At 34.8% G+C, this 26,376-nt stretch overlaps 1 protein-coding gene and 1 pseudogene across 9 annotated transcripts in view; both read right to left on the minus strand.

Moving 5' to 3' along the window:
* Positions 1 to 26,376, minus strand: part of MEF2A (myocyte enhancer factor 2A) — a 187,884-nt gene that overhangs the window by 22,412 nt on the left and 139,096 nt on the right. For 4 of the 9 annotated variants that reach the window (XM_077124054.1, XM_077124051.1, XM_077124053.1 and 1 more), the window contains 4 exons: positions 18,078 to 18,227; positions 15,564 to 15,783; positions 14,840 to 14,899; positions 4,526 to 4,713 (listed from right to left, as the gene is read on the minus strand). In XM_077124054.1, the coding sequence (XP_076980169.1) occupies positions 4,526 to 4,713; positions 14,840 to 14,899; positions 15,564 to 15,783; positions 18,078 to 18,227 (618 nt within the window). Of the gene's footprint in view, positions 1 to 4,525; positions 4,714 to 14,839; positions 14,900 to 15,563; positions 15,784 to 18,077; positions 18,228 to 18,292; positions 18,425 to 26,376 lie in introns of all 9 variants that reach the window. The other 5 variants (XM_077124055.1, XM_077124058.1, XM_077124056.1 and 2 more) reach the window with 3 other exon arrangements.
* Positions 18,431 to 24,827, minus strand: LOC143652439 (ATM interactor pseudogene; annotated as a pseudogene).

A 26,376-nucleotide genomic window follows, 5' to 3' on the forward strand; every position in this document is an offset into this window, starting at 1 on the left:
CCATTCTGACCAAAAGGGGGAAAAGAAGTATAACTAATAAAGTATCAGGTGGCAGAGAGAGTTCAAATAGAGTGGAGAGGCTACTCTGGAGGTTGCTCTTATGCAAGCTTCAGGTAGACCTTGCTATCTATCATAATCCACACAACTAGGACCATTCCAGACAATCCTAAAGAATACCTAGGGCGATATATAAGATTCCACAAGGGTTCCATGCACTAGAGTAACTTTCCAGAAACCTACAACCTCCAGATGGGTCCCTGGTCCAGATAAGTCCTGAAATCTAGCCTAGTCTCTCCAGAACAATAGATAGTTCCATTTCTCTACCCCATATTAGTGACTCTTCCAACATGAAAATTTTAGAATTGCCATAGCCTGAACACCCCTAAGGAGAGGTGATAGTGGAGTTATACAGAAAAGATAGGATTTAACAAATGAATATGAATGCTGAATCATTAAACTGATATCTCTTTTAGTCTCCTGTACTTAGAGCAGCTAGAAGGTAAAAATCTAAAATTGTGGAATTGTAACCCATGTCAAACTCTGAAATCTGTTCTACAACTAATTGTGGTGCTGTGTTTTGAAATTTATAGCTTTTTTGTACATATGTTATTCTTCACAAAAAAAAGAAAGAAAGTCGATTGCGATGATAAAAAAAAAACATTTAATCCCTCTAGCCTCCTATATTCTGGAGCACCTAGAAGGAAAAATATGAGGGATCGTATGGTAGCCCATGACAAACTCTGGGATCCGTCCTGTAACTACTTGAACAGTGCTTTGAAAACCATTGCTTTTTTATTTCTTTGCTTTGTATATATGTTACACTATACAAACGTTAAAAAAAAAAAACTGGGAGCCATTGCCTCAAGGTCTTCTCAGCAGACAGAGCTGGGGAATACACTGTCTACTAATTCAGGTATACACACATCTATATTTCTGTACCTATCTGTATTCTGCTGCAAATTTTTTTTCTTTATTCTTATAGTATCGAGTCAAAAGTTTCTAAAATTATTTAGGACAGCTCCTTTCTTCCTCATCTTTTCAATACGTTCACATCACTCATCTGTAGTAATTCTATTCATGACTCTCAGTCTGCATTCCACCTTGAGTTTCTTTTGAATCTTGATTTTTAAAAAAATTCCATTTGATAAAAATCATTCTTTGCAGCGTACATTACTATGAGTTTTAAAAAACACATAGACTCATGTATCTGGCTTGTACACATATCATATAGAATACTTCCATCACCTCAAAAAGCCCTGGTACCACCCCTCTGTAGTCAATCTGCCCCCAGTTCCAACCACTGGCAACCACCATCTGTTTTGCATTTTCCAGAATGCCACAGAAATAGAATCATATCTATGTGGCCTTTTGGATTTGGCTTGTTTCACTTAGAAAAACTCATTTAAGGTTCATCCATGTTGTGTGAATAAACAGATTGCCCCCTTTAAATAGGTGAATAGTATTTCTTTGTATGGATGTTCCACAGTTTATCTATTTATTTGTTGAATGACATCTGGGTTGTTTACAGATTTGGGCAATAAGGAAAAACACATTTTTGTGTAAATACAGTTTTTACACAGTAGGGACCACAGGCTTTATGGAAGTTTACATTCAACTTTGGTTTCAATTTTCATTTCCCTAACGTCTTATGATACTGAACATATTTTCATAAGTTTATTTGCCATCCATGTATCTTCCGAAAAGTGTTCAGATCCTTTACCCATTTTAAAAATTAAGTTGTATGTTTTCTTACTGAATTTTGAGGGTTCTTCATATATTCTGAATGCAAACCTTTTAATGGATATGTGATGGGCAAGTATTTGCTCCTCGCCTGAGCTATCCTTTTATTCTCTAAACAGTGCTTTTCACAGGAATAAAACTAAGTTTGATGAAGTCCAATATATCAATTAATGCTTGATGTACCATGCTTTTGGTGTTCTAGTTTTGTTTTCTTCTAGTAGGCTCACAGTTTTATGTCTTATATTTAGGTCTATCATTCATTTAGACTTAATTTTTTTAAAAGGTATGAATGAGATATGTATCAAAGTTCTTTTTTGTATACAGAATTTGAATTGCTCTAACATCATTAGTTGTAACAACTTTTCTTTTTGCACTGAAATGCCTTTCTGTCTTTGCTAAAAAAAACATCTGAATATATTTGTGTAGGTCTATTTTTCTGAGCTCTCTGTTTTGACCACTGATCTGAGCACCCATCAATATCAGACAAATTAATTCTTAATTACTGTAGCTTTATAGTATTGAATCAGGCAGTGTGAGTCTTCCTATTCATTCTTTTTCAAAACTGTTTGGCTGTTGTGGTTCTTTTGCCTTTCCATATATATTTTAGAATCAGCTCATTAATACCTACAGAAAAGCTTGCTGTGAATTTTGATGAGACTGTCTTTAAATCTATAGATCAAGCTGGGAAGATGGGACATTTTGAAAATATTGAGTCTTCAAATCTATTACATGATATATATAACTCTACTTATTTAGGTCTTCTTGGGTTTCTTTCACCAGTGTTTTGTGGATTTTAGCATGCAGATGATGCAGATATTTTGTTAAAGTTGTACATAGTTTTTATGTGTGCTAAAGTAAATTGTATTGTTTTTTAAATTTCAAATTCCAGTTGTTGATTGCTGACTTATAGGAATAAAACTGACATGTATGTACTGACCTTGTATCCTGTTACCTTACTACATTCACTTACTGGGTTCTAGGAGGGTTTTTTTTCTCAGTAAATTTTCCATGAGTTTCTATATAGAAAATTAGGGTTTCTCTAAATAGAGACAGTTTAACTTCTTCCATTCCAACATATGCATTTTATGTATTTTTCTTGCCTTTCTTCTTGGTGTTGGTTATTATTTCTTCAAATATTTCTTCTGACCTGTTCCCTCTCTTGTCTTTCTGGGATTCCAATTATGAATATCTGAAACTATTTGATAGTGTCCAACAAGTTTTGGATACTCTGTGCTGTTTTTTGTTTTGCTTTACTCTTCTTTCTCTTTATTTCAGTTCAGGTAACTTCTATTGACATATGTTCCAAAGGAGAGAAAGAAGAGAAGGATCCAGACAAATCTTTTTGCACTTACTGCAGGACCTATTCTTCCCCTCTCCCAGTTTTGTACTACAAAGGAAACTTTTTCAGGATATTCAATCTTTTCATTGAGTGCCTGGTGGGTGTTTTTTCATAGAGAAAAAGTCCACAAGAGAATGTAGACCCCTATATTTGCGGCCCCAAGTACACTTAGCCTCCAGCAACACTTAACTCTTATTGCCCATGTCTTGCTGCATCTTGTCCATCAATTCTCTCCCTGCAGGTGTCTGTCTTTCCCTACAGTCTGGCCTGGTGGGTTCTTTGAAATCTCAGAGCTACAATGGATTCAAGGATAACTATGAACTTGCTGTATCTCCAACTTTTTTTCATTGTAAGGCTGAGAGCAATATAGATTCCAGCTTTCTGTATCTCCAAGTGAAAAATCATGTCTTTGTTTTTTGATCAAAAGCAAAGGACTCAAAAACTTTTGCTTCTGGTTCTAATTTGTACCATCTTGGCTGTGTAATAACTTCTAGCTCAGTTTATTCATCTCTATCCAGCCAAGACCACAGTCTAATTGAGAATCATGAGAGGATGCATATAAAGATGTTTAGGAATCTATAAAGCATTACAAAAATGTGGAATTATTATTTAGCCTGATAATATCACTTTGAGTTTGCAAAAAGTCAAATAGCGAGTTTAGGAGCTGCTTAGTAGAAAAACCACCCTGACACATCATTAACAACTCTTTGACCACTTAGCATGTTAGTAGTCAAACAATTGTTAACCTAAGACTGGTCTTAAAACTTGCATACATATTCCAATTTTCTTCTACAAGAGATTAAGGAGAATAAGCATATTCTCCTGTTTCATAATTCTTGGTGTTCAAAAGTAAATGAGGCTGGAACTAAAAAGGCATTGTCAAGGGATGAGGAGGGGTACCTGATTCTTTAGGCAGGTTATTTGAGAAGGATTAAGCAGAGAAAAATTATTTGAAGAATAACTCTTTGAAGTTTTTACACATTCTTCCCTACTCTACAATAGTTTTCTTTAGCTGAATTTGCTAAGAAATAATTTAGCATTTCTGACAGAATTTTCTAAGAAATAACTTAGCATTGCTCTCACAGAAAACCATATATAATAATTTTTGCAAATACGTAAATTACCAAAAAAAAAATTTAAGTTGGGTTTAATTTATCAGTTTGGTGATAAGATTCCTCAGCAAAGATTCTAGGTTGGTACAATTGAAATTAAGCATAATAACCTCTCAAATATTTAGCTTTAATTTTAAATAAGAACCAGATTTATTTCCTATTTTTCCAAATTTTGATATCTACAATATTTAAATTAGACTTGCCTTTTCTAATGCTAATCTTGAATACAAAAATATTCATTAAGAAATGTACTGAATTCCACAAGGAAGGCATAGACTAATTATGTATAAAATATGTGTTTTAAAGAATAATGTTGAAGAAAGTTTCAATTTACCAATGGAGGCATCATGCCTTTGCTTGAAGGGGGGATGACAACTCGAAGATCTGGTTTTCGACTGTTCATTCCAAGATTGCCACCACCAGGAGGAGGGGGAGACTTTGTAGGCATAACTTTGCCTAAACTATTTGCACCAGTAGTTCCAATCAAATTTGGAGAAGCTCTTGAATTCACAAAGCCATTCCCTGGAAAAAAAGAAATAACACTCATCAACTTAAGCAGTCATTAAAATCCTCGACACAAATATGAAACAAGTTTACCCCAGTCACAGTTGGAAATGTATTTCATAACAATGCATGGTTTAGTCTTCTCATTTATACTGGGAACCAAGATCACGGAGCTGTTATTAAAACATTCTTGAGAATGCCTATCCATTCATTCTTCTGACAACAAAGGCACTGCTAGGTTCTGGATACTGGGCTAGGTATTGGGGCTACTCCTTAACTGCAGCTTATTTAGCACACAGCGCTAGTCTTGTTTTTACCTAGTACTTCTTCCTTCTGGCTCTACCTCTGCCTGCTCTGTTTCTTCAGCTGCCATTAAGGTTTTTATTAAATATTTGTGATCTATCTGACTTTAGTCATCTTATTCCTAGTTTTTAACTTTCCCTATTAGAACCATTCATCTCTTTCTCCCTTGTCTTAGATGAAATAGATGTGCATATTGTGGTATGTTTATGGTATGTTCTGTGTATACAGTATGTTTGGGTATCAGGTAAGGTATAAGATAAAAGTAGGAAATTATCCCTATCTTCATGGATACTGTAGTCATTCTAGTCCTTCCCATGTGTAAGCAGCTACATGGTTTGGAAGGAGCTGACTCTACTGCAATCCCCTTGCCACATACTGGCTTGGTGACAGGCATTTGACTCAGGACTAATCCAAGTATAGAGCTTTCTCCTAGCCACAGTGACTAGACCCAAGAATGTGCACAACCAGAACCTAGGTACAGAAGGTGTTTCATGGTTGTAAGGAAGGTTCCCCCATCTTCTAAATATGACAGTGGAAGCAATTTAATCTCCAGCTAACTTGAGACTCAGAAGAAAATCAGAAGTGGGACAAAACTGTCAAACAAAGAAGAATTGCAGAAAAATGAAGTAAAACCCCAAATAAACCACGCTTGTAGCTTGTGCCACTTAACGGATTTTTCAGTTACATAAATCTCCTAAAAATTTAAGCCTAATTGAGATGGTTTTCTGTTAGTTGCAATGACAGTATCCTAATAGAAATAATTACAAATCATCAACTTACAAAAAGCAGTTAAATAATAAGTAAATCGGAACATAAAATGTTTATTTATAAACTGAAGACTACATGTTCTATTTCAATTTCTAAGAAAATGGCAAATAAAGCAAGGAAGAATAGGAAACAACATTAACTATGTGGTATATTAAAAAATATGCATTTTGTAAAAAAATAATTATCAAATCGTAAGATACAGTGTTAACTGTCCACAGAAATCTATCATAGTTCACTATACTATTCCATATAATAAAATAAACTCAGCGACTTAATAATCAAAGAATAAAACACTTTAAGCCTATCATGTGTAAAATTTGCTTTGAGTAACCAAGGGAGACTTACTGCCGTGAGTAACTGTACTATTATTCTATTTTGAACAGTCCCTAGCGTCCAAATCGCATCCATTACAATAATCAGATGTTAATTTAAGAGCACTGCATAAAAGGATAAATTTATTAGCTTAAGAATTCCATTCTTAGTATTTATAATAAAGCTGACCAAAAATAAAATACAGTTTCTGAGAACTGAAAAGGCCTCTTAAATTCTTTGTGTGGACTCATTATTCACACAGTCATCAATAGTATAACTTTCTAAAATCATGATAATAATAAAGAGATACTCTTACTATTCAAAAATTTAAAAAAAACTTTCAAACATCTATTATGTGCAGAACACTATGCAGCTGGGAAGATATAGGAAGACAAAAGAAAATCTGCATGGTCTTCAAGTAGCTTTTCATCTAGATAGCAAGAGCAGTCTATACTGTATAGGCAAGAATATGCCAAAACTACAGTTAAGATAGGCAAAAGCAACACTACCAAGAGCAACCAGACAAAAGTTAAAAGGAAACAGAAAGCAGGTATATGGGGTTAATTAGGAAAAGACTGTGGAATTAACTACTGAGCAATTTGAAAGGACAAAGAATGACAGAAGGAAGGCATACTGTATAGAGGCGAGAAAAATGATACCCTAAAGCATAAATGAACAAGCTGTGAGTAAGGAATGGTAGAGCAGAGAAGCAAGGAGAAGCCTTGGCTCCAGTGATTATCAGGAGAAAATGAGATCGGGGAGATAGTTGTATTTGTTCTGCAACTTTTCTTTCAGTATAAACCAAAAAAGATATAAGAATCCACCAAAAGTAAGAAGAAATTAGATGTTACAAATACATATATAGATAGCTATATTAACAGACATCCAGAAACTAACCCAAATACAGTATCAGCTGTGTGCTTAACATTGGCCTAAGAACTTCCTATAATCTAACCCTAAAAAGACTGTATTCCGAGGAATGAAATGATTTGTTCTCAAGAATTGTAATGAGTTAATGACAAAAATACAATTACTTACTATGCATATTTTTCACTTAAGAGCTTTTGTATCAGTTTATCAGACCATTTTAGTTCCACAAAATGTCTCTTGAATGGAATAAAAATGACTTAAAACAGCTTAAAATCTGTATACTGCTTTGACAATTTATAAGGCACTTTCAGAATATTACATAATGAACAGGGTAAGCTGATGAGTAGACATAGGAAGACTAAAATGAAAAAAAAGGGATGAATGATGAATTCTTAAAGATAACCTGCTGAAGAAAATGGAGGCTTTAATATCTGCACTCATATAACTGAAGTTTGAAAAAAATAAGTTATTTCGGTGAGTTATTTATAAGAGAAACAAAAAATTGACATTTTCCAATGTGATATAATCAAATTCCTTGGGTCCTGACCACTACATATTCAGGTTAGTGTTTTGAACACCAACAGATAAAGAGAACAGAGATGTGAGGTGTGGCACTTGAGGGAACTTGCTTGTATTTCTTGACCAACTGTCATACAGAATTTCAGGATTCCAGAGGATCAGTACTACTTTTTCCCCCCTTACTCTCACCCCTTACTCCAAAACATTTACCAAGTTTTGTAAGTGGTCAGCTTTAATTCATTTTTGTGATTTAGTTTTGCTGCCAGCCCTATGAAGCTATTTTCTGCATTCTGTTTCCATTATTTTGCAGGGGTATGTGTCAAATCTGGGTTGACTCTTCACACTCCATGGAGTAATCTACTGCATACTCTTAAGCTTCAGAAAGTGGCGGGGTTCAAAAAACAGCTCTCTGCTAGGCCATCCCTGATGGAGTAGAGCTTGTGCATGAATTGGGTAGAGGTAATTTACAAATGAGACACCTGAAGGATATATCATGTTTATCAAATTATGTAATTTTTTTCAAAAAGGAGGGTTTAATATAAACTTCATATTGCATAGCAATCTGAGAATGTTAGAGTAACATTCATATGTACAGATTGATATTGTTTACCTAAATTACATAACGGTATGAATGTGTGTTCTTGGTCTGACTCTGATATTTAGAAGATCCTAATTACTCGATTAAACTCACATCTGCAGGACAAACAACATATTCCCTCAAATACATTATAAGATGATGCAAGGATTAATTTAGAAGAACACATCAAGAACTAGTCATACCATTTTCCCATGCAGAGTCTATGATGCTTTTGAGCCAGATTTGGTACCCTAGTAACCCATGAATATTAACTCACATGAGTGAAAGGGGATCTAAGAGCACAATATTTCTTAGTACAAAGTCAGAAGTCTACAAAAGATTATGATTAAAAGATGAAGTGTTTGGTAACTTGCCAGGCTTTAAAACTAAGATAATCTCATATGCACCATTTGTTATTTTGTGGAGCGTAGTGATATACTTCCTAATATATGCTTTCTTACCTCCAGTTCATTTTTTTGATGAAAATGAAGATACTGATGGACAGACTTTTGAGGAAAATACTTTTGATATATATCTCACCTTGCCACAGTTTACAAATTTAGGAATTAGAGTATCTACTCTTAATGAATAAACTCAGTTTAATGTGACTGTTGTTAAAATGTGTTTTCAGTTTTATGGTCGTTTACTGCCCTAACACAAACAGGGCAAAAATGATCTTGAGCAAACTACATACCAATGCCTCTAGAAATTTAATATAAGTAATCTCATTTATGGTCCTACAGCTAGCTATAAAACAGTTCATTCAATTATATTAGTCTGGCTCATATTTCAGAATATAAACCACATCAACTGAAATAATGCATTCATGTGGTTAGAAAGTACTCCATGTTCTTAATATTATTCTTCTAGGGCCAAATTGTAGACAATGATGTCATTAACATTTTATTATGAAATCCACTTCAGAAGTTGAACTGGTATGTGAATTTCAAAGGATTCTGAAAAACTAATCCAAAGCAAGGGTCAAGATTTGATTTTATTTGATGAATTTTTTTCATAAAATTTGACAAAATTTCAGCTAATTATTAAATATTTTAAAAGTCTACAAAATTAATTTATTTCTATAAAGAATTGACCGCATTTTCCAAAATAATAAAAAGAACATGAGTTTTGAAATAATGATGACATCTTTACTTGACTCAATGAAAGTTCCTGTATGATGCACAGCTTAGAGCCTGTGCATCAGAAATTTATAATCTAAACAGACTATACTCATGTGATCCTGCTTCTTTTTCTTTATGCTGTATTTCCCCTCAGGTCTCTCCTGTGTGGGCAGCCCAGAAGAGAATATTTCTCCTCTTTCAGAAACTTCACGTGTCGTGAGGGCTTCAACTACCACTTCAATGTGAATAACTCTTAAATCAGTTTTTTTTCTTTGTTTCTCCCAATATTCAGTGGTGGCCACTTTCTTTGCACTACTATCATCTCAAGCTCAACCTGTTTTAAGTACCTTACTACTGTCACCTTTATTCTCATCTTCACAGAGCTACCAAACTTTGGTAATTCTTCCTTCATCCTTTTTTCTCAAAGCCACTCCTCTACAAAGCTGCAGATTTTATTTTTGTGGCTCAGTATATGGTCAATTTTTGTCAATGTTCTTTATATACTTGAAAAGGATTTTTTTTTTTTCTGTAGGTTAAGCATGGATTGAGAAGCATACTTCTTATAAACAAGGATTTTAAACATTATATATATATATATAAATTTATTTTTAGCGAGAGGCCTGTTGCAGTAAACCGTATCATTTGTACTGATATTATAGTTCTGAAATACATATTTAGGGCAGTGCGAAGCTGGCTCAGTGGCAGAATTCTCAACTGCCATGCCAGAGACCTAGGTTTGATTCCTGGTGGCTGCACAAGCAAAAAATAAAAAACAAGAAAATTATTTTAAAAATGCATATTTAATCCATTTAGTCTGTCTTGTTCTTGTGCTTCTCTCTGCTTCCCCAAAGCTAGCATGCTTCAGGCTCATGTATTACTGAAAGAGGAGGCATCCTTGAGCTTTAAACATTGAACTTAAGTTAGGGTATAGAAAATCTTCTTAAATAAGAAACCAAAGAAAGCCTAACTGTAAAGGAAAAATTGATACATTGCCTATGTTAAAATTAGCAACCTCTGTTCATCATAAAAACATAAAGTTAGTGAAAAAGCAAGACATTGTAGGAGATTATACATGCGATGCACATAACCAACAAAAGGTTTTTATGAAGAATGCCTACAAATCAACAAGAAAAAGAAAATGCAATTTTAAAAAATGTGCCTGAGGACATAGGCATTTCACAAAAGAAGTTATCCAGGTATCTAATGAACATATGAAAAGAGGCTCAATCTCAATAGCCAAAGAAAGGAAAAATTAAAACCACAAAGAAAGAGCACTACACACTTACCAGAAGGCTAAAATGAAATGACAAATAATATGAAACGCTGGCAGGACTATGGAACAACAGAAAGTTTCATAAACCGATGACGGGAATATACACTGGCATATATTTTGCCATTATCACACAAGTTGCAGCTATACATATCCTATGATTCGGCTATTTAACTCATCCTTACACACTGTAGAGAAATGCTTGTGTGCTTTATGAGTACCAAGAAATATGTAACAGAATGTGCACAGCATTATTTGCTATAGCTAATATCAAGAAGTAATCAGGGGATTAATGATTTCAGGTGACTCAATCATACGGAAGTAAATTCTCTGGTAAAAAGCAATTCAGCTAGAAAACAATATCCAAAAGATAACTAGGAAAATGCCATACATTTAGAATTAGGATAAATACTTCTAAATAACTTGTAGGTCAAAGAAGCAATTATAATGGAAATTAGAAAACAGGAATAGAAATATTCTGAATGGAATGTTAAGGAAAATTTAATATTCAATTTTACTTGTCTTTTCAAAGAAACAGTTTTTGTTTTTGTTAATTCTCTTCACAGGATGCTTGTTTTTCTATTTGAATAATTTCTGTTCTTATCTTTATGATTTCATCCTACTTTCTTTGGGTTTAATTTGTTCTTTTTCTAACTTCCGGAGATGGCGGTTTAGATCCTGTTTTCCATTTCTTCTTGTGTTCATAAAGGTTTAAGGTCTTCTTTAAGTTTAAATTCTTTATCTGTTTCCTTCATTTCTTAAAGGGCAACCAAGGCTCTCTCTCAAAGGGGATGAAAGACTGCTTCATTCTTCACTGGAGAACACCAAATTCTGAGGTGCTCAGGTTAGGAATCAGATAGTTATCATGTAGTCAGAAACTTTTGAGGTTTAAGGTATTAAATTTAAACTACTGGAAATAGCCCCCTTTTTTTCCTAAATGAAAAAGGAAAAGTTATATTCCCCTATAAGGTAGTTATTATTTCATCTAGATATGCAAATGAGAATTATAGCTCTTGAGAGCAACAACTATGTACCTCCAATAACTAGAGATGGGTATACACCAAGAAAACAATGATTACTTGATAATCTGCAGTTTCTCATCTAAATCTGAAAATAATAAATTCATCACTACCAACAAGCATGCTGAAGACAAAACCAGACTTGTAGATACTGTGCTTAGGATGACTAATGGGCTTCCCTGCCTCGGACTTTCTCCACTCTGACCTGTATCCCCTCTACTACTATAGTTATCTTCAACTGTTCTTATCGTATTCACTATCTGAGCCAAAACCCATCCAATGCTTACAAGATTCAAATCCTTAACTAGGTATCCAAAGTTCTTCGCAATCAGTATCCAGCTAATCCTTCTAACAGTCTCTTTAATCTCACTTTCTCTGATCTGGTGACAGCTCCCTGAAAATATCATTATGATGGTATCCATTCCCTGCATGGCTTTGTGGCCTTATTCATAAAATTCCTAATGTAGAGAATGTCTTTTTCATCTAGGTTCTCTACCTGATGAAATTACGTTCATCCTCTAAGGGCTAATTAAAACTTCACTGCCCTTTCATGCTTTCCAAATAGTTCAAATTAACCACAACTACCTATGAATGTTCATTTATCTGCAATTCCAATTTTATCTCCTCAGGAGAATATAAGTTTCACGAAACAGTTATTTTTTTAATCTCTGCCATGTTCATGGTTATGGTTAAATGTTAAATAAAAGGAAATCAAAGAAAGAGAGAAGAAAAGAAGAGAATAGGAAGACAGATCAAGTTTTCTACAGCCATAAGACGAGGAAAATTCAGGGGGAAAAAAACCCTATTAAAATAATTGCGTATGATCAGGGATAAAAAAAAAAAAAACCTATTGAAACGATTGTATAAGTGAGGGAGTGTAAAAGAAAGGGGATGAAGTAGAAGTGTAAAAATGGATGAATGAATAACACACTGACATACTCTATACAAACCAATGATGGCGCACCATGATCTAGAAAGCATGAGTAAGGCAACCCCGTTAACCAAGATGGTCCAAAAGGAAAGAGAGGGGAGTTACAAAAAAAAAAATAACTGTAAAAAATAAGTAGGATTAAGGGTAGAAGGTCAAATTAGGATAATGAAACAAAATAAAGCAAACAAAAAAGCAAAATTAGGATGATGATAATGACTGAAGACAAAATTACTAAAGGGAACACAGAAAACTAACCAACAGAGACAAAGCCTAGATATATAATTAATTGCATGGGAAGATAAAACAGTGAAAAGGCTGTAGGGAAGTGTGAAGAGTGCAGGAAAAAAAACAAGGAAAAGAAAGCTGAAACGCTTGTGTGATAGGAGAAATAGCAATGTTTACAATGCCAGAGGAATAAGGAAAAAACGGGGAAGGGGCAAAACATTAGAGACCTTTAAATAGTTAACACACAAACTGAAAATAATTTTGGAAATAAAACCCAGATTAATATTAATCTTAATCTTAATATTAAGATTAATATTAAATCAAATAGAAGTCATTGATATCAAGCCTGGTCAACTAGCTGGAAAGCAGAAGAGAGAGCAAGATAGACAGTGTTGAGGAAAAGAAAAAATGCAGGAAAATGTTACACAAAAAGAATATATGGGTATGCAAACAATTTAAATAGAGTTGAAAAGAAAGAAACTAAAAATACTAGGAAATATACACGCGAATGCAGCAGATCTAATGTATAATTTGTAAGACCTTTACATATTCTCCCACATTTAACTGTTACCTGTTGTTTTAGTTTGCCAATGCTGCCAGAATGCATATACCAGTAATGGACTGCCTTTTATAAAGGGGATTTATTAAGTTACAAATTTACAGTTCTTTGGAGGAAAGGCAGCCAGCTTTCTCTGTCACACAGGAAGGCACACAGCAACATCTGCTGGTCTTCCCTCCCAGCTTCTGGGTTCAAACAGCTTTCCATGGGGTGATTCCTTTCTGCATCCTCTTCAAACATATGAGTCTGTGTCAGCTCTGAGTGCTAAGCTGAGTTGTATTGGGCTGTGCTAAGCTAGCTACTGACCTCTCTTTTAAGACACCAGCTAATTATATGTCACTCAATGTGGAAGGCACTCCCCTTAGCCAAGCACAGATGTAATGAGCCACAGATGAATTTCGCCTAACTCCACAACAACAGAACAACCAGGCGCCATCACCTGGCCAAGATGACACCCGAACCTAACTGCTACATCTATTAAATAAGACCATACAACAGGTCTTATCTATTTAATATCATTAAAACAGCATTTAATACAGTGGCAGATATAATTAGGAATTTATTCTACTCATAATCCCTACTTTAGGCCACTTCATATTTTGTAACTTAACTCATTCAACAAAGTCTAATAACTGTTGATTTCCTTCTCATCATGTTTTACTAAGTTATTCAACCTTTTTTTTTAAAGGAAGAAGCTACTTACATTTTTGTGGGATGAAGACATAAAGCTGAGAATTCTTCCTATGAGTGATCTATTTGCAGATCTCCAGGAACATACAATACCCGGAAGGATGGAGGGGCCTCCCTGCCCTCACTCAGAAATAGCAATGGTGATATTGTAAAGATAAGGAGGAGGATTTAATGTGATCAGAATTCAAAGAGATATGGTTACTCTTGTAATTTCTTTGATATATATGCCATATATATATATATATATTTTTAACATGGGCAGGCACCAGGAATCGAATCCGGGTCCTCTGGCATGGCAGGCAAGCGTTCTTCCTTGCTGAGCCACTGTGGCCCACTCTATATGTCATATTTTTTAATGTTAATACCATAATATCTATCTTTATTAATACATCAGGGCTTGGCAGACATATGTTTAAACTTCTAGTTATTTTCCCAAAGTGAAAGACTGTATTTGGCTGCAACCATGATAATGTGTGAATGTTCTCTACATGACCACCAAAACACAGATCCTTGAAAAAATGCTCTGAATTATCATGTCTATTTAGTAACATATTCACCATTATCCATACTCCAATCTCTTTAAAACTATTTCATATTATAAGATACATAGTTTGCGGACATCTAACTTTGGTGAGGACAGAAGACTGAGAAAGCTTCTCCTTAAAACAATTATCTTGATACAAATGTTATATTAAGATAATTTAGGCATTAGAAAAAGAACAATATCTGCACTCAACAAATGTTGAATGAATAATTAAACTTAAGGCTAAAGTGTAAGGAATGGAACAGGAGTGTTGTGGAAAAAAAGTGGTATTAGTGAAAGTAACTCTCAGAAGGAATCTGACTTCAAAGAGGCATGTCAGGTATCTCTACTCTTACCTCTTCATTTCAGTTTGGCAGAAGGCTTTGTATCAGGAAAAATATGCCTTTTGTCTCATGGGACCGATGCCTACGAATTGAAACAGTAAGAATTCACTCACCCACAGGGCTGCCTCCAGCTCCATTTGACACTGTGAGGTCTGAGGTGCTCAACATTCCACCTAACATTGCAGAGAGGAGAGAGAATGAATATGAATTAGTATTCCTTATTTGACTGAACAGTAACTGAATAGAACAGAAGCAACCCTTGGTTAATTTCTAAAAAAAAAAAAAAAAAAATACAAAAATAAAAACTGGCTCAGTCTGAACTGGGCAATGATGTGTAATTTGATGTAGTGATATATATGTTTGCCTATCAAGCTTTGGATGTATTCTTGTGCATCAAGAAGACAAAATATCTGGATGCACAAGATGCACAACATTCTTACGCTGATAAGAATGGGGACAGGTTCTAGAATATCATTAAATCAAGGACTATAAATTTCTGTGAATTAAGGAACTAATTCACACAGGAAACGATGCAAAGCACATTCTCACTCCAATTAGGCAAGTCTATTCCCCGTATTTCTTTGATGAATGGGTCACACCCATCTTTAAATCTTTATGATATCCTAATTAAATTTTCTGCCCACTGTGCTAAATTTAAGTATTTGGCACAGTGCTAGAGCCACAGCAGGGATTCAAAAAATACTTTCAAATGGAGCCAGTGATGTAGCAGTGACTCTTACTCATTAAAGCAATAAAATTAAGACTAGTGGAATAAGAAGTTGCTTATATTATAACAATTAGTGCCCCCGCCCCCGGCAAGCAGATAGTACTACATACCAGAATTGCCAGTACTTGGTGGTCTCTGAGGCGCTCCAGGGGATACATTTCTATGTAAAGTGGTTTGAGGTGGAGAGAGCATGCTTGAATCTGCTAATGCTGAGCTGGTTGCCAAAGATGGGGACACAAGTGAACTTCCTGGGTTAGTGTAGGACAAAGCATTAGGGCTGGTCACAGGGACTGTGACAGACATTGAGAAGTTTTGAGGTGGTAAACCAGGCTGCAAATAAAAGAACAAAGGAGGAAAGACTATTAGTTTCATTTTCATCTATATTAAATAACTTGTGAACTTTAATTTGACAAGGTACCTCTAGGTATCAGAAGTAGAGGATGAGAATAGGTTCTTACAGATTTAAGCTACTTTCTTTAAATTAACATGTACATGGATATGTTTGACATGAACCTTTAGAATTTCAATTTTTATCTATAATACCATATATACACACTGATATAATATATATATTTCAAATATTCATAGAGATGAAAATTAGAGGTCAGAACCTAATATTAAAGCAATGCTGTCTAATTAAAATATAAAATATTATCATTGTTACCAAGTAAGCATCAATTATCACATCAACACAAACTAATTTGGTAATATTACATTTCTTTTGGGAGATTCCAAAAATAACAAAAGCAAAAAAGTGTCTATACATATTATAAACTCAATATGTCAAATTTGGGACATTGTAATAAAAGACCAGGTCTGATTTAACTAATCAACATTCTTAACAGAAAAAACAAAAGAAATATCACGTTATTATATACAACACAATGCAATCTGGGTATAATGAAAATGCACAGAATCTTAATTTAAACAACAAAATTATCTACTGACAAGCTAGTAAAGAAATCTTTGGCATCAGTTCTTTAAATTGTATAAAGATTAAATTACTATTATAAATGCCATCTTTCGTTCTCAAAAATATTCCACACCTAATAATATTATTTTTTGTCAAAAACTTTCCCTTTAAAAGGATACTTTCTATTTTCCTCTTGCATTTCTTCAATAGACCATTTAGAATATATTTGTTGCCCATGATAGTTAACAGTCTACTAAAATATAAAGTGAGAGGGGAAAAATTTTCTTTTCCTCACATTTTAAAACAATGATATATATATATAAAGTAGGGTAGCACTGCCAATTCAAATCTGAAAGAACTTAAGTAGTTTATGTATTCTATTGTACAGTAGTTTATTTCAGGTGGAAAACTGCAGTTATTCACTTATAAATATAAAATACTGGATATATGCTAACAAATTTTTCATTTCTGGTAAAAATTTTATTTATGCAGTAACTGTTATTCCTCACAACCACACACATCCCTGTAAGGTCAGGAGGGTTTTAATTTTATTTGCTTTTATTTAATTTAACGTTTTTTAAAGAACAATAACACTGTTATTACAGAAACGCTTCTTTAAACCTATTTTTCATGAGCCTCTTCTTACAGTGTAGGGCTACCTTGAAGAAATGATCCATAATGCATTCTTTGGGACACAGTTTTAAGACAATTAGCTCTACATAATAAATATCGGCATTGGAAGCAACTTGTTACATGAAGGCTAAACTACATTTAAAGCATTAGAAAATTAGATCCAGAATAACCTGTCTTAAGTAGCTCCTGCCAATGGAGCTTCAAAGTAAGAACTCTTTTAGAACTATCAAACCCAGGAGCATGTATTCAAAGTGCTGTTTCACTATGGTCAGAGGTATGTGCATGGAAAAATTTTAAATTGACTATTTGTGTTGAAACCAGTTTAAAACAAAACTTCTTTAAATTAAAATTAAATTAAGCCAGGGCTCTCTTTCTCAGTACCCGAAGTGTAAGAAAAGAATAGGAATTTGGTGGTATCTGTTGCCAAGTGGTTGGGGAAATTTACAAAGCACAGAGACACACAGGTTTAGTTCTACCACTATCAAAGCAACTATAAAATATCATTGAAAATAATTCTGAAACATCAAACTTCATAATAAATTTAACCTATCTAATCTATTTTTCATAAGCCTCTTCTTACAGTGTAGGGCTACCTTGAAGAAATGATCCATAATGCATTCTTTGGGACACAGTTTTAAGACAATTAGCTCTAATTTTCAAGATCTATTTGAGCACATATATATTTTTTTAAAGTCACAACAGGAAAAAGAAAGTCTGCATTTATTTAAAATCATGGGATTTTAGAGCTGTAAGGTACCTTTAAAATTATGTGAGCCAACACACTCGGTTTATAGATGAGGAACCTGGATTCTAGGAAGTTTAAGTACCTTATCCAAAGGTATAGGGGTAATAAAGCATAGCCTGGCTTAGGTCATTTATTTTCAATTTTACTGTTAAGATACTAAATACATACTAGTATAAGATTTCAGCAATTTTATTTTAAAATTCTTTAAGACCAAAATAAAAATTAGTAAAATGGTGTTTTATCCTCCTACTTATTGTTGCCATCACCCACTGTGAAAATAAACAAGATGTTTAGGTAATCACTTCATGCACAAGATAAAAGCACAAACCATACTTTAGTACTCACTGCGATTTTATGATTCCGCATCATATTATCAAATTCCTCATTAATTTTTTTATATTTTTCTTCCGTATGTGGAGTTAGCACATATGAAGTATCAGGGTCTGGGCTGTCGCACCCTCTGTGTTCCTTCTTGTTCAGAGCCTAAATAATGAAGTTAACAAAAAGGATCAACAAATAAAAAGTAGAGGTAAAGTAAAAGTACTTACAGGGCCTCGTTTGAAAATAAAATCACTATCTTCATTTAGTTTGCTGAATCTGTCCTCCGAGAGTGGACTGTGCTCAAAGTAATCGTCAGCATCAGGGCTCTCACAACCATTAAGGCCTTTCTTTCTTAACGTCTGAAATACAATTGGAAAATTCACACACAAATAATACTAACTTGCCATGAGTTTTTTGTAAAATTTATTAAGAGGGCAAAGACTGAATGAACTGAATTACATAAGAGCCACTGAAATGGTTTCAAATGATCACAAATGCACTCTAATTTTTCAAATAAGGTAAACCTTAGATAAAAGCAAAATAAACTATTTTATTTACATTAAGAGAAAAAGAATTTTTACTTGCTTAGATTCCTTTCCAAACTACTTAGAAGACACTACATTCATCACTGCTCTGAGAGTTACAACTTAAATCTGATAACCTGATCAATTTATCTGACGTACCAATGAGATTTTTATTTCATAGAAAACATACAATTTCAATGGCTAAGAGAATGAAATTGTATTTCAGTGAGAACTGAAATAAAAATGTATGAAAATAATGCTGAGAAGTTGCATACCTTGATCATTAAACATTTCTGCAACTTCATCTGACATTTCTTTCTGCCTATGAGAATATATCCTATCCACCAGAAAGAATTAGCACACTATGCCAAGAATTTTATTGCTATTTGTTCTTGAATACCAATGCTTGTGTTTTCCTATATAAAATGTATAAATGTTAAATTTAATATTTACTTATAGAAAGATGTTAGTATTGATTGTTTCCTATGTAGGATGTATATATTAGTAGCGAATTTACATTAAAAATGTGTAATCAAAAGTAATTTAAACTTCATCTGACCTCCACTTGCCACCCCTGGCTAGCTTTCTATAGAGCTCCTTCATGATTTGAGTAATCCAATCAATTGACCTTCTAGAGAATTCTCTTCAGTGTCATCAAAGTATCTCCTAAACTATACTGACTTTGGGGTAAACACACAGTGAATTAAAAAATTTTTAATTTTTATAACTTAAAGTCATCAAGAATTGACTGGTCTGGTTTTTCAAATAATAAATTTAAAACCCAAGGTTTGAAGAAATGACATTAATTTATTCTGAAAATATGTTTTATTTTTTAAATCCTGATGAGTCTTATTTTAAGGTAGAACTAAATGGGTTTAACAACTTAAACAGCTTTGAGGCTCTTTGATTTTCAAGCCAACCACAGAGAAGTATTACGAATTTAATCAAAATTTCCAAATAAGCCTACATAACACAGCTTATTTAATTAGGGAAGAAATATAATTAATAAACTAATGCTAGATACGATTTGAATTAGATTTAAGATAGGTTTTTAATAATTAATGATAAATGACCTTAGGATCCTTTACAACATAATTTTCAATAATTATGGATATTTATTTTTTTCTTTAAGGAAGTAGAATATAAACATGCCATAAAGATTTGAGAATTTCTTAGTTTCTCTGAAGTCTTATTATTTTAACCTTTCACTTTATTCAATTTGACTTTTAAGGCATGCTTAAAGAATCACAGGTAATCATTAGTATACATAATGATAGCTTCTCAAATTACTTGGGTGCCTGTGCTAGGAATTTCACACACAATGCTGGAAACTCCCACTAAAATGCAACTAGTAAAGATGAGCATACAGCAAACACTTCTTCACCCATTTATCCAACATCTGCCTTATAGCGCAAAGCTCTGTGGGCTTAATTAACTACCTGGACATTCACGTGCAATTAGCAAAACAAGGTCTTATTCTTTACAACACTAGAGGATGGAGATATTTATCCCTATCCATGGTAACAAATTCTGCAGCCAAATCTCGCTCTATACTGCTATCAACAGTGAAAATGTTAACACTCAGAATACATCTAACTCTTATAACCTATACAGCTCCAGAAACAGAACAAATATAGTAGGTGCCGACACACAGATTTTGGCAAGATTATGAAATTTTGATTTATTAAAAACACAGAAATTGAAGAGTAATCTAAATACAAATGAGCATTTGCTACTTTACTGCAATTTAAGATTGTGAACAATTGATTTTCTTTCTATTCTAGCTCTAAATCTCTAAATATTTTCATAACTCTTAAGACAAGGTATTTCACAGTCTACCTCTTCTTGATAAACTGAAATGCTTACCATTAAAATTTCCACAAATAGCAATTGCCAAGTACAAAACATCTCTTTGAACAGTTTTTAATCCACAGAAGAAAAAGAATATAGTCTTTGTTTACTAATAACATGTAGCTCATATTCTACACCAGTAGAGCTAACCCTACTTGTACACAAGAGGAAGGAAAGTGCTCTGATAGTTCTGCAAGTCTTCACTTCAGATGAAGTTCCTGTCATTGTGAGGGAATTTAGGAGACTGTATCAGCTCTGTAGATAACAAGCTAATGTACCTCTGTTTGATATCCAACTTGTGTCTCCTTATCACCAAAACATGTAGAGTTGTTTCAGGATCCAACTACTATAAAAAGACTTTTTCTGTCTGTTTTATCTTTACCAAATAGCATAATGGTAAAAGTTTCTCCTGTGCCCCCAGTACTAACAAGTGGAATGCTGTAATCTATTAATAAGGACCGGCTGAGGCATATGTGAGACAGGCCAGCGTCAGTTTTCTCACAAGCTACAAGTTAGCCACAATAAAAACACTTGCTCAGTGAAGAAAACACAGGCTGAAAGGTTACTACTAGAAGGAATCAGCATATCAGAGGAAAGAAATTCATAAACAGTACTAGTATCTGTGTACTCTCTATGGCTATTATTGATAATTATCAAGCCCCGTTTTAAAGTAAAAAGAACTTTTAAAATCCTTTATTTCCTGCAAATGCGACTGACAGCTTCTCAGTACTGCTCTGACAAACTTAAAAGGAAAATTCAATTATGTCAAAATAATTTCAAATTTCAGTGGCATCAACCATTTAAGCTGAACTATCCAAGTATAATTATATTCTGAGACATACATTATAAATTGCTAAAGGAATATGTTATAATAAGCTATTAACTTCTTAGTCAATTTAAATTGACTTGATACAGCCATTTCCATACCTTTTATATTACTCTTCGAGCACATGTTTAAATGTTCCAATTGATAAGATAAATTAAATGAAAGCCTAAAAACGCACCTAAAAATCCTCATCCATTTTTTATAGAAGACAAACTTTATTTCTGGAGGGTCAGTTAAAGTACTTAAAAAAAAACAAACATTTTTGTACTTATTATAATAAAGTTTCTATTATAAGTTAATTTCTTTGTGATTTGAGGCCAATTCAGATACATTTTGCATGCTGGCATTCATGGTACAAAATGTAGGTTTTAAATAATGAATGTCTTTAGCCAACATTTACTTTTCAACATCGGTTATAGAAGGACAAACTATGGAAGACTTTTAATACACCAAAAAAAAAAATTACGTGTTTTTATGAAAAACTATGCATTGTTTAAGGCATGCCCTTCCAGGTTATCTGATTCTATGGGTTTTATTGTCTTCGATCTATTTTATAACTCTATAAAAATAGAAATTTAATTTTTAGAAAACTACCAGTAAAGCAAATAATTTGTGTTTATAAACACGTAAATAAATTGTCTGGTAGAGACTTCCCCACTGTGGAAGAGGCCAGTTTTTGCATATATGAAGCAAAATGATTTCAGCATTCTTGCTGAGCTTATATATTTGTCTAGTCTTTGGAGTTGACTGTTAACCAGTTGTAATATTTTTTGCCAGTTCATTTAGTAATTGACAAGTTTAAATCTTAGACTCATGTTCATTCTGTATCTGTTGGAGTGTCACAATATTTTACCTTTTATGGAAAATTATCTTTTAACAGTTATGAGAGTGAAACTACTTCTCATTCATTATTTAAAGTAAATTTAACTCTGGGAACTCTATTTTCTGTGCAATTTTTCTGTAAACCTACAAATTCTCAAATAAAAATAGAAAAACTTAGGAGAAAAATGATTCCTAGGAACCCTTGTTAGAATTCAGCATTGGACATTGTTTTTTTTTTTAGATCAGCATCATACACTTTATAATACACTCGCATTTACATACAAATTTCATGTTTATAAGTACAAAAGACAAAGAATCGCAAAGAATCTAAACAACTATATTCAATAGTTAATACTGTTGTCCCAGAGCCCCATTTTCTAAATCCAGAAGAAAACTGTAAATGCCATCCTGCATGTGGACTTCACTTTTAGATGTTGGAGATGGTATGTAGTTCTGCACATGTCTGGGTTTCCACAGAACTGAACTGAGACTCCATCGTGTTCCAGGCCAAATCAGCCAGAAGGAAATCATCCCTGGCTGTTTGAGTTTCATTGCTAGTGAAAAACAAATTCCCCAGGATTTCAAAACAGAATTCATGGTCTGTGTTTCTGTACTGTTCAACTGCTTTGCTTTCCAGAGCAGGTAGGTTTTTAATGGAAATCCCTTTCGTTTGGGTTTCTGTGTCAGATCAATCGGTGCTCATGGAAAAGCCGGAGTGTTTAGAATACTGACCAGAGGCAGATGAGGGCTACTGTCTAAAAAGAAATTAAGTTTGTCGGTGTCTGCTTATCAAATATTGCAAGGCCCAAGAAGTTAGCATTTCCCCTACAAGTGCAGGACTGAACAGAGGTGCCTGCAAGTAAAAAGTTGGTTTGGGTCTCTATGTCCAAGGATTCCAAGACTGGTTCTGTGTTCATACTGCTAAATTCATTCTCTTGCATTTGAGTTTGGATATTTGAGGCTGAAAAGAACTCTTGAATATCAAAATCTATCCCAGGAACGTGGGTTGGGCCAGATGGGAGCTGGGTGTCAGGTCCAATGTTCATGTCAGACAAAAGAGAACTATTACCCAATGTCTGACCTGGCAGATTACTTGACAAGACGTTTTCTAAATTGCTTAATAAATTATGGTTTGGGTCTGATTATGTCATGTTTTGTGAAGTAAGCATATTGTTCTGCTCACTGAAATTAATAATTGGTGCAGATTTTTCAACATCTTGATTTAAAGTCTTAGGGTCATTCTGAGGTAACAGAGCATGAATTATAGTCTCTGCTACCAAACTGTTGCTTATGTCTTTAGAAACCATGTATGATGAATAGACATTCTCAAAAATGTCTCCACACATTACTGGTTGATCCACACATACCAAGTCATCTGTGGAACGTCGCACTCCAACACTCTGAGTTTCTCTGGAGATATTACCAGACTGGAAACAAGCATCTAAAAAAGCATCAGTCTGAGAGGCTATAGACCAAGTTACTTTATAACTGGATAACAATGTCTGAATATAAACACTAATGGGGAGTGAAACTTGAGAATCAAATGTCAAATCAGTTTGAGAAAAAGATGATAACAGAGGAGTCTGGGGAAGCCCACTGTGCAGAAGGCATGAAGCTTAGTGAGGCATAAGACAGATTCGTCTGCACATTGATGGAAGCAATGCTATTCCTGGAGAAATACTGTTCTTCTGACATACGTTTCCTAGTTGTTGTAAAGTAGTAGGTGGACTTTCACCCACGTTCATTTGAACATCTGTACTAACTGGGATAACAGCAGTTGGATTCACAAGTTTTTAGAGAGGCAGGCTCTCCTTAAGAGAGCAAGCCTCTGAATCTAGGCCGAGGATCAAGATTCCTATGGTCAAGGAAAGGAAGTGAATGGTGCCCGTGGCAGAGCTCTTATAATTCACACCTACTACCACAGACTGGACTGAGGAGTCTGTTGTAGAAGGCATAAAGATAGGCGTAAGGAAAACTGCCTCACAGGCAGTTTAACCAAAGCCACTGTGGGTTTTGATAAAACCAACTTCTGAGGGTATCTTAGAGGTATTAAGAGTCTGTTTTTTGGCATTAGAGCTGCAAGAGTCTTCAAAGGAAGCTATTAGCTTTATCTATGAAGTTTCTAGTTCTTGTGTGTCTGGTCTAGAGGCTGATTCATCAAGTAATGATTAAATGGTCTTTTTTCACAACTTGTGGTTGCTCATGGGGTTCTCCATTTTCCTTTTCTTACTAGGTGGATCTTTGTGCTTAGCAGGGATCTCATGGTCAGTTTGGTAGATGTGTGACTGCAAGGCAGTTGTGCTGGCATAAGGATAGCCACACGTGCACTGAAAGGTCTTGCCACAATCCTCTGCATGTCTTTTCGAGTCCCACTCAGTACCATAAGAAGTGCTGCACTTACTATAGTTATGCTTCTTTTCAGCATGCATTTTCATATAGCGTAATTTTACAAGACAGAATTGAGAAGATGGTCAGTTCAGGCCTCTAGGGCATCCTTCAATTGGACAACAGTAGAATTTCTGTAGTTTTCAAATCTTTCCTTATAGCTGGATTTACTATGCCGTCCTGCAGGCGGTGGCTCTTGACAAGGTGCATGTTGAGCACGGGGCTGTTGGGGAGGATCTTGCTGCAGCCGTGCACGCAGCATAGGATGTTGGTGTGCATGGCCCAGGACAGCTGGCTCACTGACAGCTGGAGATCAGCTCCTGGGGCAGGATGCACTAGAGCTGTGGGCTGTTGCCTTGCCGCTGTGGGCTGTTGCCTTGCCGCTGTGGGCCACGGCCAGCTGTCCTGGGGAACCCTACGGACCCAAGATGGCAGCGGTTCCCCTCACAGACACTGGGCCAGCCAGGGCATCTGAGCCCAGAGTTGTGTGCCCTGCTGCTGCCGCCTCAGACGCCACCATAGCTCCCACTGAACAATGGTTTTTTTTTGCACGGGCAGGCACAGGGAATCGAACCCAGGTCTCTGGCATGACAGGTGAGAACTCTGCCTGCTGAGCCACCGTGGCCTGCCCTGAGAATTGGGTTTTTTTGTTTGTTTGCTTTTAGCATTGGTTTTTAAAACAAAAACCTCATATGCTGTTACTGAAAATTTTTGAAAATGCATTATTATCTGGTGAGTTATCTATTTTATTATAGTGTCACACATTAAGGACATATGATCAGTGAAGGCTTCTGACTTTTCAATTCTCTTCTTCAAGGAATTAAAGTGTATTAGCTTGCTAAATGGTACTGGAAAGCAAATACACCAGAAATGGAACAGCTCTTATAAAGGCAATTTTTTTAAGTTACAAGTTTATAGTTCTATGGCTATAAAAGTTTCCAAACTAAGGCATCCAGATTAAGATTTCTTAACTCAAGAAGAAAGGCCATGATGTTCCCATGATGTCGTCTCATGGGAAGGCACATGGCTGATGTCTACCGGTCCTTGTCCCCGGACAAGCAGCTTCCACTCTAAGCATCTGTGTGCCCTGACTTTGCTGCTCCGAAAACTCTGGTTTCCATCTCTTACCCTGGCATCTCCTAATGCTGGAGATTTCTTCTATTCAGGTTCTGGCTATTTCTGTGAGTCCCCATCCCCAAATGTCTACGTCTCTGTTAGTTATGAAGCAACTGCATTTCCTGGCTCTTCTCCATTTCCAAACGCTTGTGTCTGTATCTGCATCAGAGGTTTCTTCAAAATGTTTCCCTTTTAAAGGACTCTAGGAAACTAATCAAGACCCACATTGAATGGGTGGAGTCACGTCTCCATCTAATCAAAAGACCACAACTGAGCAGAGTATATCTCCAAAGAAACAACCTATACAAGAGCTTCCACCCTACAGTACTGAATCAGGATTAAAGGACATGGCTTTTCAGGACACACGCTTTCAAACCAGCACATAAAGAAAAAAGAGTAACCCTTAATTCTTGTGACAATTCATAAATTAAATGTTATTCATATTATAGCATTAACAGCACAACTACTGAAAGAAGGAAACCCACAATCTCTTCAAGCAGAGTTCCTTTCCATTTGGAGCTATTATGATGTATAGTCAAATTTAAACTGATGGGGAAAGAGTGGGTAGTGTTCTGCCCTGTATTTCTAGGGAAAGGAGATACCGCCATCATATCAACAGTCTTTCTGTGCTAGAAATGCCTGAAGATACAAGGTAAAAGAAGGTATTTGTTTTGGGTATTAATTAAACTAGTTTTATCTAAAAGAAGAGTAATTTAAAGCCTTTATTTACCAATTAAAGTACCCAACAGTAAGTCTCTTTACCTTAAAATTTCCATTAATTAATACA

This window comes from Tamandua tetradactyla, chromosome 12, assembly GCF_023851605.1.
Source record: "Tamandua tetradactyla isolate mTamTet1 chromosome 12, mTamTet1.pri, whole genome shotgun sequence".
NCBI classification, from domain to species: Eukaryota; Metazoa; Chordata; class Mammalia; order Pilosa; family Myrmecophagidae; genus Tamandua; species Tamandua tetradactyla.